The sequence below is a fragment of the Lissotriton helveticus genome, chromosome 2_1 (assembly GCF_964261635.1).
Source record: "Lissotriton helveticus chromosome 2_1, aLisHel1.1, whole genome shotgun sequence".
Classification (NCBI taxonomy): Eukaryota; Metazoa; Chordata; class Amphibia; order Caudata; family Salamandridae; genus Lissotriton; species Lissotriton helveticus.
This window is the reverse complement of record NC_136059.1, coordinates 1,849,636,624-1,849,650,575: the sequence shown is the minus strand read 5'-3', so window position 1 is coordinate 1,849,650,575 and position 13,952 is coordinate 1,849,636,624. Positions and strand designations below refer to the sequence as shown.

The window sequence follows — 13,952 nt, the reverse complement described above, 5'->3', positions numbered from 1 at the left end:
ATGTAGAAATTTATCAAGGAGTACTATTTTGCATATTGTGAATTACATTTGAACCTTTTAAGTAAAAAATATACGTGAATCAGTGTATGTGACATTTACTGTGGTGTTGTACCAATTTTCGCCTAAAGTAAAAGCCATCATATTTTGTAAAACAATTTCACAATGGGAAAACAAACTTCAAGTAACTAGAGATATTTAGAAGTCAAATGTAAACATATTTTTGCTCTGTACTGTAGTGGTTTAGAAGTGTATCAAGGCCTATGTATTTACTTATGCTGTGGAAGTCATTTGTCAATCAACCCAGAAGCACAAGTTACTTACCTTCGGTAACAATATATCTGTAAGAAACAGTAGTTAGTGTTAGATTCCTTACCTTAGAATATCCCCAGGCGTCAGACTGGATCCGGAAAGTTTTGCGTAGCAGTACCCCTGCGCGTCGGTAGGCGTCGTCTGCGGCTCCGCGTCCGTCGTCGTGATCGCCAGGATGACGTCGTCGGAGCACTTAGACGCCGCCCTCGTGCGCTGACGTCAGTTCTTGTACATAGCTTTCCGCGCCAGGAACGCAGAGCCATGCCAGAGACCGACTCTAGTGCCATGAAACTAGGGCCCACAAAGGGAGATACCTTAACCCTAGATATCGGTTCGCAGAACGGGGAGGATGGGTGGGGCGGTAAGGAATCAAACACTAACTACTGTTTCTTACAGATATATTGTTACCGAAGGTAAGTAACTTGTGCATCTGAAAGAAACAGGTTAGTGTTAGATTCCTTACCTTAGAATAGATACCCCAGCAATACCAACCCCGGTGGTGGGTCTGCGAACCAAGATCACACCAGAAGGTCCTGGAGAACAGAACGGCAGAAAAAGCCATCTCTCTGGACTTGGCTGTCCAGGCAGTAGTGTCTAGCAAACGTGTGCAGCGAAGCCCACGTAGCTGCTTGACAGATGTCCTGCAAGGGGACTCCCCGACCCAGGGCAGTAGCAGCCGCCGTGGCCCGAGTGGAATGGGCCCTCAGCCCAACAGGATGCTCCTTTTTCGCCAAGGAGTAACAGACCTTGATGCACAACACGACCCACCGAGAGATGGTCTGCTTGTGCACAGCCCGTCCCATCTTTGCGCCCACGTAACCAACAAAGAGCTGGTCATCCACCCGGAACTGGCGTGTGCGGTCTAGATAAAAGGAGAGCGCACATTTTGGGTCCAGACGGTGGAGCCTCTCTTCTTCTTTCGAGGGATGCGGAGCCGGAAAGAAGGTGGGCAAGGTGATGGACTGCCCGATATGAAAGGCTGTAACCACCTTGGGCAGGAAAGAAGGACGGGTTTTCAAGACAACTTTGTCCGGATGGACAGAAAGGAAAGGAGGTTTAGAAGATAGAGCCTGGAGCTCACTCACTCTCCTGGCAGAGGTGATGGCAACCAGGAATGCAGTCTTAAGAGTTAGAAGATGAAGAGGGCAATTGTGAAGTGTCTCGAAAGGGGCGTACATCAAATAGATTAGAAAAAGCTTCAAGTCCCACTGAGGCATCACGAAAGGCATCACGAAAGGCATCACGGAAGGCGTGATGCCATTCAAGAATCTATTTACAACAGGGGACTTGAAAAGATACGGCTGATCAGGAAGTCTCAAGAAGGCTGAAATGGCAGAGGTAGCCCTTAATAGTGCCCATAGCAGAGCCCTGCTGGGCAAGAGAAAGATCCACAGCCTTTAATGTGCACCATGCCACAAATTTGTTCCACCTGCAGGCGTATACCGATTTTGTGGAGGGACGTCTGGCTGCCAGAATCACATCACAGACTTCAGGAGGCAAGTCAAATGGCCTCAACTGCCGCCGCTCGAACTCCACGCATGGAGGTAGAGGCTGGACAGGTTCGGGTGGAGGACCGTCCCCTGCTGCTGTGACAGAAGGTCCTCCTGAAGAGGCAGACGAATCGGGCAATCGACTGACATGCTGAGTACCTCGGGATACCAGTATCTTCGGGCCCAGTCCGGAGCCACAAGGATGAATTGGGCCCGGTCGCGCCTGATCTTCTTCAGCACTCTGGGCAGAAGTGGTATAGGCGGAAAGGCGTACAACAGACCGCAGCTCCACTCGCAACGAAAAGCATCTCCAAGCGAGTGGCTCCTTGAAAATTCCAACGCGCAGAACTGATGACATTGCGCGTTCTCTTCGGTGGCGACTAGATCTAACCAAGGCTCTCCCCACTGCTGAAGGAGGCCTTGCGCCACATCCGAGTTCAAACACCATTCGTGATCCATCGTCCACCGGCGGCTGAGTTTGTCTGCCCTGGTGTTCAGGGAACCTGCCAGGTTTTGAACCACCAGGGTGATGCCCTGGTGTTCCAGCCATTTCCAGAGGCGCAGAGCCTCCTGACAAAGGGTCCACAACCCCACCCCGCACTGTTTGTTGCAGTACCACATGGCGGTGGTGTTGTCCGTGAACACCTGCAATACTAGAGGGAAGGAATGCTTTCAGTACAAGCCGGATCGCCCACAGCTCCAGAAGGTTGATGTGGAGCCGGGACTCCGCCGGAGACCAGAGGCCTTTGATCTCCCTATCCCCCATGTGGCCTCCCCATCCCTGGAGGGACGCATCTGTCACTACTATGTGCTCCGGTTGGAGAAGGGAGAGAGATCTGCCGCTGACCCAATCACGGTCCGTGAGCCACCACGTACAATTGTATCGCAGTGCCCTGCGAGATCAGGACGTGGTCGGACAGGTTGCCCTGATGCTGTGGCCACTGAAACTTCAGGTCCCACTGCAGAGCCCGCATCCGCCACCTGGCGTGATGCACCAGAAGGGTGCAGGAGGCCATCAGCCCCAGGAGCTGCAGCGTCAACCTGACCGAGACCTGGGATAAAGGCTGAAAGATCGGAATCGGAGCCTGAATATCCCGAACCCGCTGTTCGGGGGGATAAACCCGAATCTGCGCCGAATCCAGAACCGCTCCAATGAAAAGGAGCTTCTGAGAGGGGCACAGGTGTGACTTCGGCACGTTGATGGAGAACCCCAGTGAGTGCAGGAGGTCGGCCGTAGTCTGGAGGTGGGAGAAGACTGTCTGGGGCGAGCCCGCCTTCAAAAACCAATCATCGAGATAGGGGAAGACTGAAACCCCTAACCTGCGCAGATGAGCTGCGACCACTGCCATCACTTTCGTGAACCCCCGTGGTGCGCTGGTAAGGCCGAAGGGGAGCACGGTAAACTGAAAGTGCTCGCGGCCTACCGTGAACCGCAAGTAACGCCGGAGAGCCGGCAGGACGGGGATGTGAAAATATGCGTCCTGCAAGTCCAACGCTACCATCCAGTCTTCTGGGTCCAGGGCAGCTAGGACCTGAGCCAAAGTCAGCATCTTGAACTTCTCCTTCCAGAGGAAGCCATTGACGCTCTGTAGGTCCAAGATAGGGCGTAGGCCTCCTTTGCCCTTCTTGGGTACCAGAAAGTAGTGGGAATAGCAACCACGTCCTACTTCTGGCCCAGGAACGTGCTCGATGGCCCCCTTGGCCAAGAGGGCCGTAACTTCCTCCTGCAGAAGGTGCAAGCGGTCCCCCGATATGTGGTGGTACTGCGGTGGCATGGCTGGAGGGGTTGCCTCGAAGGGGAGGGAGTAGCCCCTTCAAACGATTTGCAGCACCCACCTGTCCGATGTGATGGTACGCCAGTGGAGGAGGTGATGGCTAACCCAGCCCCCCACTGGCGTCGAATGGGCCTGAAAGCTCGGACTAGGAGGACTTTGAGGCAGATGCTGCGGGGACGGATGTGGACTGACCTTGCTGTTGTACCCCGGCACCGCCACGTCGGTTACCACGTCCACAACCGCGATGAGGTAGGTTCTGCGGCCTGTGGCTAGCTGGACGTGTGGGGGCGCCCCTTACTTGGCCACGAAAGGGGTGAAAGGCGGAAGTTTGCTGGCGTTGGCCGAGGCCCAAGGACTTGGCCATAGCCCTGGAGTCCTTGAAACGCTCCAGCGCACTGTCCGCCTTGTCGCCAAAGAGGCGACGGCCATCAAAGGACATGTCCATAAGGGTGGCTTGGACATCCCCCGAAAAGTTGGCGGACCTCAGCCAGGCGGTCTGCGTCAAAGACGGTGCCGGGAGGCGCCGGTCCGTCGCCGGATCCGGACCACGGCTGGAACCGGGGACGTCGTCGTCCGGGGACGGCATCAGGGGCGACACCCTAGGTGACTGCGCCAGCGGAGGGGTCGTAAGGTCGACTGGCGTCGTCACGGATCGAGGCCTGGATCCTGCGGTGCCCTGCAGCGCCGGGACCGGAGTCGTTTATGGCACGGGGGCCGAAGCACCCGACGGCGCCGGGGCCGGAGCCGCCGGCCCGCTAGGGCTCCCAGACGGACCAGCGAGGTCCGAAGGCGCATCGGCGGGTTCCGACAGAGGGAAGGCGACCTCATGGCTGTGAGGACAGAGGGAAGGCGACCTCATGGCCGTGAGGAAGGCCCTAATCTCCTCCGGCGTCGCGTGCAGCCCATGGACCGGCGGATATGGAGCTGGACGCGGCGCCTGCGGCTCGGTAGAGCTGCGTGGGCGGTGTTGCCCCAGCCCCTGGCCGCATCACGCGAGCGTCGGGGGGAGTCGGAAGAGCGATGTCACTTCTTCGACTTCTTTTTGGAGTGCCTCGACTTACCTGAGCCCGATGAGTGGTGTTGACTCGTCAAGTGTTGATGACTGCGGCCCCGCGACCGGTCCCTCGACCTCCTCCTGGACCGGGACCTCGAGCGGCGCGGGCCGACTGCAGGAGCTCGAGACGCTTTCGGGGCAGCTCCCGTCTAGCCTTTGAAGTCAAGGCCCGGCAGTCGGGGCACGACTTGTCATCATGGTCGGCCCCAAGACAGTAAAGGCACCGACGTGGGGGTCGGTCGCTGACATCAAGCGGTGACAATCATCACAGGGTTTGAACCCGGGCATCCCTACCGGCACCGCGAGTCGAGGGACGACTCGAAAAGTGACCCAAAATAGATCAAAAAGTTAGTCAAAAAATGACCAAGAGTACTGCTCTTCCCGGATCTGGGCTTGCTGGCGTGGAAAAAAGAAGAACTGAGGTCAGCGCGTGAGGGCGGCGTCTAAGTGCTCCGATGACGTCATCCCGGCGTTCATGACGCCGACGGCGGATGCGGAGCCGCAGACGACGGGTACTGCTATTTTTATTTATTTATTTATTTATTTATTTATTATTAAATTTATATTGCGCACAGCTACCCGTAATGGGTTTCCCGGCGCCAGGGACAGACTAAAGAAGAAAGACAGGTGATTGCTGAATAAAAAATACACAGAGCCGTGATCAGTTAAACAACAAAGTTTTCAGTTTTTTGCGAAAAACAAGAAGATTAGTCTCCATTTTTAGCGCCAGTGGAAGAGCATTCCACATCTTCGGCCCCAAATGGGCGAATGAGCGGCCACCCATTTTTGCCAAACGAATTCTGGGAACTACAAGATTGGCTTGGTTAGATGACCTGAGGGAACGACAGGGCTGGTAATCCTGAACAAGATTGTGCAGATAAGTAGGGGCAGAGCCCTGGCGAATCTTGAACAGAAAACATAAAGTTTTGAAAGCCACGCGGTCGGGAATTTTTAACCAATGAAGGTCACACAGGGCTTGCGTAGCAGACATTCTACGTGGGACATTGCACAACAGGCGGGCAGCTGAGTTCTGTACAACCTGGAGAACATTCATAGTAGCTTTATCGGCTCCCAAATAAAGCACATTACCATAGTCGATACAGGACATTACCAGAGCCTGAACAACCATTCGACGAGTGGACTCAGGCAACATCCATAGGATCTTCTGCAACCAGCGTAAGGTATTAAAGCAGATTGCAGCGACCTTAGTTGCCTGCTGTCGCATCGAAAGTTTCTCGTCGATTAGAAAGCCGAGGTTACGAGCAACTGGCACGGGGGTAGGCAATGGACCCATAACACAGGGCCAGTGTTTGGAGCCCCACAGATCTTTATGCTTGCCAAGTATAATAACCTCGGTCTTTTCACCGTTAAGTTTTAACAGATTGGCCTGCATCCAGGCAGCTACCCGAGAAAGGCCGATTTTAAGGGCAGAGGTATCCTGGACCCTGCTGCCAGACAAGGAAAACACAATCTGCGTATCGTCTGCATATGAATATATGGACAGACCGGCGTCCTCAACGATGGAAGCAAGGGGTCTGATGTAAATATTGAACAACAGAGGGCTCAATATAGACCCCTGAGGGACGCCGTACGCAGATGAACAGATTGCCGATTCAGCTTTGTTTGAAAAAACTTGGAATGTACGCTCATTGAGAAATGAGGCCAACCAGGCAAGCGCAGATCCAGCAACACCAAGGGAGCGAAGGGACTCCAATAGAATAGAATGCGACACGGTATCAAAAGCCGCGCTTAAATCCAAAAGGATAAGCGCAAAGGTCTCACCGCTGTCGATACCGTGTTGGAGTCGCTCAGTCACCCCCAGAAGTGCGGATTCGGTGGAATAGTTGGCGCGGAAGCCTGATTGGGATGGATGAAGGTATCCTGTTTTTTGAACAAACTCATTTAGCTGGATGTTAATATGGCGTTCTAGTATTTTAGAACAAGCTGGCAGCAGGGATATAGGCCTGAAGTTGGCCAGGTTAGTAATGTCCACACCAGGTTTTTTTTGTAAGGGAACGACCATGGCATGTTTCCAAACCTGTTCAACACGCGATTCACTGAGGGAGATGTTGAGTAACCTCATTAAAAATCTACGTGGTTCAAGGTCGAGTTGCTTTAGAATCTTCATGGGGACAGGGTCCCGAGGAGAGCCTGACCTGATGCTTTTTAGGCATGATAAAAAGGAAATATCATCAAATAATTTCCAGTTGTACAGAAGCTCAGTGGGAGGAGCAGGGACATTACAATGGATGCCTAGCAAGGAAGAGTCCATAGAAGGTGAAATAGAAGCTAGGGATTGGTGAATGCCCTCAACCTTCGATACAAAAAAGTCCGCAATGCTATTACAGTGTATACCATCTAGAGCCGGCGACGCAGGAACAGTGTCAGCACCTGTAAGTTTCTTTACAGTGGAAAAAAGAGTCCGAGGACAATTCTGCACTGAAGTGATGGTAGAGGTAATGTAAGCAGCTTTGGCCCGTTTACAATTGGCATGATAAGCCTTTAGCCCATCTTTGTAAATCAGTTTAGAGGGAGCGGAGTAGGACTTTCTCCACTTCCTCTCCAAAGCTTTACATTTAACACGTTGGATTTTTAACTCATCCGAGTACCAAGGTGCTGGGGGACGCAAGGATCGAAATTTGCTGCCAGAACAAGGAGCATAAATAGATACTGCATCAGTTAACCACTTGGAAATAGGGGCATTCAAATTTTGCTCAGTGTTGCTGAGAGAAGGAATAGTCTCAGTTAGATGCAGATTAAAAGCAGCTATATCAATCCTGTCCCAACGATGTGAAGGTTTTGTTTCCTCTACGTGATCATTAGCTGTAAAAAGACCGGGTGGTAGCACAAAAGGTACAGCGTAATGGTCAGACCAAACCAGCGGGCGTGCCAAATGAGAACAGTCAAATGGAACAGTGGAAATGACTGGGTCCAGCAAATGGCCGGCAAGATGAGTAGCTCCAATGTTATGAAGTTTGAGGTTAAAGACCTCAAGATCAGACAAAAACGATTAGTGAGGGAATTATTGACATCATCTAGATGAATATTTAAATCACCAAGTATGGTGAAATTATTTGATTTCAAGAGTATAGTTGATAGACAATCCACGAGCAAAGGAATCCAAGAAGCAGCATTCCCCGGTGGCCGATAAATTAACAGGCCAGAGAGCGTCAGTCGGGGATTGATCGTGAGTTTAAATAATGCAGCTTCACTACCTGGGAGATGTAACGCCTCCAGTTTACATTGGTAGGTGGATTTGAAAATAATAGCAATTCCACCTCCTTTACCTGAGGGTCTATCCTGATGTACCATAACATAGTTAGGTGGAATCGCTGCGGCGATATCTGGACCTGAACTACCGTGAATCCAGGTCTCGGTCAAAAATAAGGCGTCCGGCGATTCCTCAATTATGAAATCGTAAATGTCAAGTTTATTCTTAGGGAGCGATCTGCAGTTTAAGCTCCAAAAGTGGAGCAAAGAGGGAGGAGAAATACCACCCTTCTTGGGCTTCCTTTTCCCCCTACAGTGTTTAATGTACTGTTGAGTTTTGGAGAGCCGCATTTTGCCAGTGGAAAAACCACAGCCGGAACATAAAAAGTTGTGGCAAGGCAGGATACATGTGGCACAGTCAATGGAAATACGGGGTCTCAGTGAGTGGAGAATTGCAGATGGATAAAAAACATAGCTATTCCGGTTTAACGTACCTGAAGTCACGTTGGCAAACATTAGCCCGTCCTGCAGCCCGTGGGCTGCAAAACTTTCCGGATCCAGTCTGATGTCTGGGGATATTTTAAGGTAAGGAATCTAACACTAACTTGTTTCTTTCAGATATTATTTTCTTAACTTCTTCCACAGAATCCATATAATATTTTTTCCATTTTAAATATACTTTAGTAACTGTTAGTAAGTATTACCATTGTGAAATGCCCAAACAAAGGAATCAAGCTTTCAGTTTATACAAATATTGGTACAAAGTTGCAGTATTTGTTGACAACCAATGATTCATATTTTACTTTCTGTGAATGAAAATAATGCATATTTGTGGGTCTTGTAAACCAAGTGTACAATGGTTTTTTGGTTTATATCCTTTTTGATGAAATAAGTTCACTATTCTAAACAACAAAGCCCAACCATTTAGAGGTATTACATAGTTCTTGGAGATAAATAAAAATGAACAAGAGACAAGATCGTACCTTTTATATAGGAGCTATTGTGGGAAATTGCAAAACTGTGACCAAATGGTTGCTTAAAATTATGCATACATGCATACGATTATGCTAATGTAGAACCAAGGTTTGAAAGCCTAGAAGCAGGTGAAATAACGGTTTTGTGATCAAAGTTCATGGTCAGTTCTGTTTACACAGATTCAATAAAACTATTGTATATGTCATTACAACACCATTAAGAGCAGGCGGCGAAGACATTGACCACGTAGGCGGGGAAGCAGCTGCCCACTGTGGTTTGGGTGCTGAGACCACTGGCACTGAAGAACCCAGTAGCATGGATGGTGAGGGGATTGCAACAGAGGCCACCAGCTCCACAATATCATCTTCTATAGGCCAGACTGCACACCTGAATGCCATCCAGGGGCTTAGTTGCCACAGGCAATAAATAGTAGGTTACCTGTAAGGCATTCATAGTGCTATGTCTGGCTTGCAGAGAGCATTTACAGGCCTAGCCTCCTCACTGGCCGCATCCTTCCAGCTAGCCCAACCTTGTGCCCCAACTCAGGCCCCTTCTCCATCCCAATTCCCTATTCTCAGCCCTGTCCCAAGCAAACTCAGTCCTTTGCACGCATCCACTCCAATACACACAAGCAGCACATCCACACATAAGCACAGGTACACACCCAAAAAACATACAGACACCACACTCACCACCCCACCAACACCAACACCACAACCAGCACAACAGCCATTCCAAAAAAGCACACTCACAGACACCACCCACACCACATCCAGAACCACCAACATACCCAGACAACTGCCCACCCCACCGCCACCCCCACCCCAACAACCACCACCAAACCCACAGATACCACCTCCTACACCACACCTGCATGCACCACCATCAGAACACCCAGACACCACACCCCTGTGCACCACCAGCACATCCAGACAACACATCCACAGACACCACACCCACCACCACCACCACACCCATATGCACCACCGCAACCACACCCAGCATATCAACAGAACACTTATCCACACATACATTAGAAACAACACCCACAAAACACAAACACCGACACTTACCTGAAAACCATACACCTAGGAAGAAACACGCATACAAATGTACATGACATACACCAGACCCACATGCAACTGCAATCTCAACAGACACATACACATCACCCACTGCCACTCCCTCTACCTCCCAACCCGCTCCCGACCATCCTACCCATATTCCCCATGAAGATTTAATTGTACTCGCCGTGTACCATTCCAAACCCTAACTCACCCCTCCAAAACACCAAGCCACCCCTTCCAAAACCCAAGCCATCTCTCCCAAAGCCAAAACCACCCCTCCCAAACACAAGACCACCCCTCCCAAACCCAAGCAAGAAAGATTATTCAGGTTCCTGCTCTGAGCCCACTCAATGCCCCTTCCTGAGGAGGTTCCCCATGGCAGTTATTTAGGTGGCAAGCTTAGTGCTACAGCACAATAGTGCACTGGACATTTTGTTATAACGAACTGCCATTTATTTATATTTTTTATTTGAGAGATGCATCTCTTTGGTTTAATAAACCAGGAGTTTGATTTCACCAAGTTTATCCTGACATTAATTTTCCGTGCCAATTGTTTGATTCCTAGAAATGTTTATGACGAATTTGTGAAGTACATATTTTTGTTTACCATTATGGCAGAAAACCAAATGTTTTTTTTTATTTTTACTTTGTTAAGTGTATACACTGGTTAAAATAGTATGTGAAGGGCACTTGTATTAAGGTGCAGACATTCATCATTATAATGGACACTTACACCAACAAATACTGTTGGAAATAACTTTTTTTAAGTGTTACTACCGGTGTATTTATTTCACCTTAATTATTGATAAGCATAAACACATATGCATGACACCGTAAAAAATAATGTGAATATTTAATTTGGATACAATACAGGCCTTGCACTAGACAAGGGGAAATGTTAGATGGATGACTATGTTGAATGATTCAAATTTGGGAATGACATTGATTTTACAGGCAATCAATAAGATAAAGGTTACACCTTGCCTAGTGCAATTCCTACATCCTGACACACTGCACTTATCCCAAGGATGTGTGATGCATATGCTTTTAATTTGACAATTTTCAAAAATTATTTAGACACCTATATGGTGACTTTTTGATTTTGTGATTGATATTCTTTTTTGTGCAAGTGTCCATTTTTTTTAAAGCAGCTTGCACCAATTGTGAAATACAATACAATGTAAGCATGCAGGTGTATTTCTTAAAATTTTTTAAATGTCAACATTACGCTCATATGCATTGCACATTGGTATGCTATTGCTTGTAAGATCGATTTCAAAATGCACAAGTTCAGTGCAAATGTTAACAGACAAGTCAAAAGGTAACAGGTAAAAGTAGAGCTTACCGTCAATTCCAGCCACAACGGTGTTGATTTTTTCATCATAAAGCAGCAGTGGCAGAGGCAGAACTTGGAAGATCGGGTCCATGGTAAAAAAGGAAGTGTGAAGTTGAGTAAATGTGACTTTCTACCTTATATCCCTTCCAAACCACCAACTGAGTAGTGGGGTTTTACAGCCACAGTCACAAAGGCGGAAAGGGACATCGTGATTGGCCCTGCGGACAAACTGGATGTACTCCGTCCGACAGCTGCTTGAACATACCTGGCAAAGTCAGCAGCACTCCAATCGTTTTTCGTCAGTCGAACCATCAGCATCTAGAGTGGGCAGACCACCAAGTAGGCGGATGTGGAATCCATCGAAAAAGTGAGGATTACTGCCAAGATCTAAATCAGGCCTATAGTTCTTTTTTTTGCAGTGAATATAGGGAACATATCAAGGGGGATATACGGTAACATCCTATGATACTTTATTATAAAATTCTGATGTGAGGTTAGTGCAGCCCTGGCCAAATACAGTGGTTTCTAAACCAAAGCGCAAAAATAATGTAAGTGAGTATTGTCTGAGCAAAAGTGTGAAGAAAACATTTAATTTTAGCAAGATGGTCTGACATGTTTCTAAAGGACAGGTAAAAGACATGTTCCAGGTTCATATGTTCCAGATGCAACACTGCAGCACTAAAATCTGTTTATGGAACACATCAGCGTTCACGATTGGCAGATCGGACAATTACACCTGATGGCATAACATGTCCTGAGCAAATAGAGGCATGTTTCTAGATCGCTAGAATGGTAACTTCAGCACATGTATATCTTTTTCTCAAAACCTACCTTAGATTATTAAGTCTGCTTTCAGCACCTTCTGTAAGCTTTCTGGTTTCTTCTCTCCATCGGTTAGTTGCTTTCTGCTGAGCCATAAGTAGCCGTCTCAACTCGTTGGCTGAGTTTCGACTACTGTCTTCCAGCTCTTTCAGCTGAATCTCAAACCCTTGTTCCTTTGCGGAATATTCATGTTGCATTGTGCATATCTGTTGAAATACAAAATAATTCCCTATGAAGTGTCAGATAATTTCCTCATGCAAATAGTCAGATTGGAAGTTGGTGTTAAAACCTAACCGTAAAAACCTGTGCTGGCTGCACTCTTTTCTTAAAACATCAATTTAGTAATGGTACAGAAACAAAGAAACACACTATCAAAACATTGTGCAGGTCTGAACAAAAGGTCTAAATGGGTAAGGGCATTCTTTAAATGAAAGTGTTTCTTCATTAACTGTAATTTTGTATGTATGGTTCTGCAGATTGATAAGGTGGTGAACACATTAATGGGGAAATGAATGGATGAGTAAGTGGATGTATTGGCGAATGTATAGGTACATTAAGTACATAGATGAACCAACAGGTGGTTGACATAGTGAATTAATGTATAGATGAGTGAGCGCATAAACTGATACATTGTATTGTATTGTAATTGCATTTATATAGCGCTTACTACCCCTGACGAGGCGTCAAAGCGCTTTTTCAGCAAGTTGCATGCTACTCCAGGACCCATAGAGGATTAGTGTAGTGAAACATGCAAGTACATTTTATGTGGTGGATAGGTTAGTCAGTTATTTGGATTTGGAATGATAGCAGAAGAATAGAGGAGGACAAAGGTTTGTATTTATATAGCGCTTGTTGACGCACGCTATTCAGGAAGCCCTCAAAGGATTAGTGGTGAATTAATATGGCGAAATATGTAGTAATTTCAGTGGTTGATATTAGTCAGTTACTTGGAGTGAGAAGGATAGTGGAGGGATAAAAGGGGAAGAAAGATTTGCATTCATATAGCACTTGTTACCCCTGATGGGTGTTGAATCGCTTTTCTGGCGAGTAGCACGTAACTCCAGAACCCATAAAAGATTACTTTTGAAAATGAGTATAGTAAAAATAAAAATTATGAAGTAATTTGAGTAGTGGATATGTTATTCAGTTATTTGGGTAGTATATTAGTATAGTTTAATATGGAATTTGAGAAGTGAACATGTTAGTCTGTTAATTTCGATTGAAAAGGACAGTGGAGGGATAAAAGAGTGAAAGATTTTATTTTTATTTTTATTTTTTTGAGGTCTTAGCAATAGGAGGAGGCTTTTGGATGAGTAAAAAGGAGTTTTGGAGGGGAGGACTCAGAGGAAAGTGTTTAGAAAGGTTTGTTTTAGGGGATCGGTATAGTAAAAGAGGTGTCAGATGATGAAAGGAGGGGTAGAGTAGGAGAGTCTAGAAAGGGTTATTTTGGCAATCATGGTAGTGGTATGGGGTTTGGGATAAATGAGAGAGTGGATGTAGAGGATATATTGATAGATGTATAGGATGAGAGATAGGGTAGTGCAATGGAAGGAGTAGTAAAAGAAGTTTTAGATGAGTCAGAAGGTTGGGCTAGAAGATATATTGAGCGAAGTATAGGCTGAGAAATAGGGTAGTGCATTGGACATGCTAAATTAGCAGAAAGTGATAAATGTATAGATCCATAATTACATTGAAAGTATATAGATACATAAAGGAGGTAAGTATATGTAGATCAAATATATTGATAGAGGCACAGGATGAGAAATAGGGTAGTGCATTGGATATGCTTTTTCAGGAGAAAAGTAACAGACACACAGATACAAGTACATGGAAGGTACATAGATGCACATTGGAAGTATGTATATGTAGACCAAAGATGATTTTTATTTATTTATTATTTTTTCTCTCAACAAC

General features: G+C 47.1%; 1 protein-coding gene across 2 annotated transcripts in view; it reads right to left on the bottom strand.

The window, feature by feature from the left end:
* The window catches only part of SCLT1 (sodium channel and clathrin linker 1), a 558,774-nt gene that overhangs the window by 126,973 nt on the left and 417,849 nt on the right, over positions 1-13,952 (bottom strand). The window contains exons 17-18 of one of the 2 annotated variants that reach the window (XM_078677643.1): positions 12,048-12,244; positions 11,251-11,534 (exon numbers count right to left, since the gene is read on the bottom strand). In XM_078677643.1, coding sequence (XP_078533769.1) covers positions 11,528-11,534; positions 12,048-12,244 — 204 coding nt within the window. In that variant the 3' untranslated portion in view covers positions 11,251-11,527. Of the gene's footprint in view, positions 1-11,250; positions 11,535-12,047; positions 12,245-13,952 lie in introns of those variants that run through there. The other variant, XM_078677642.1, reaches the window with a different exon arrangement.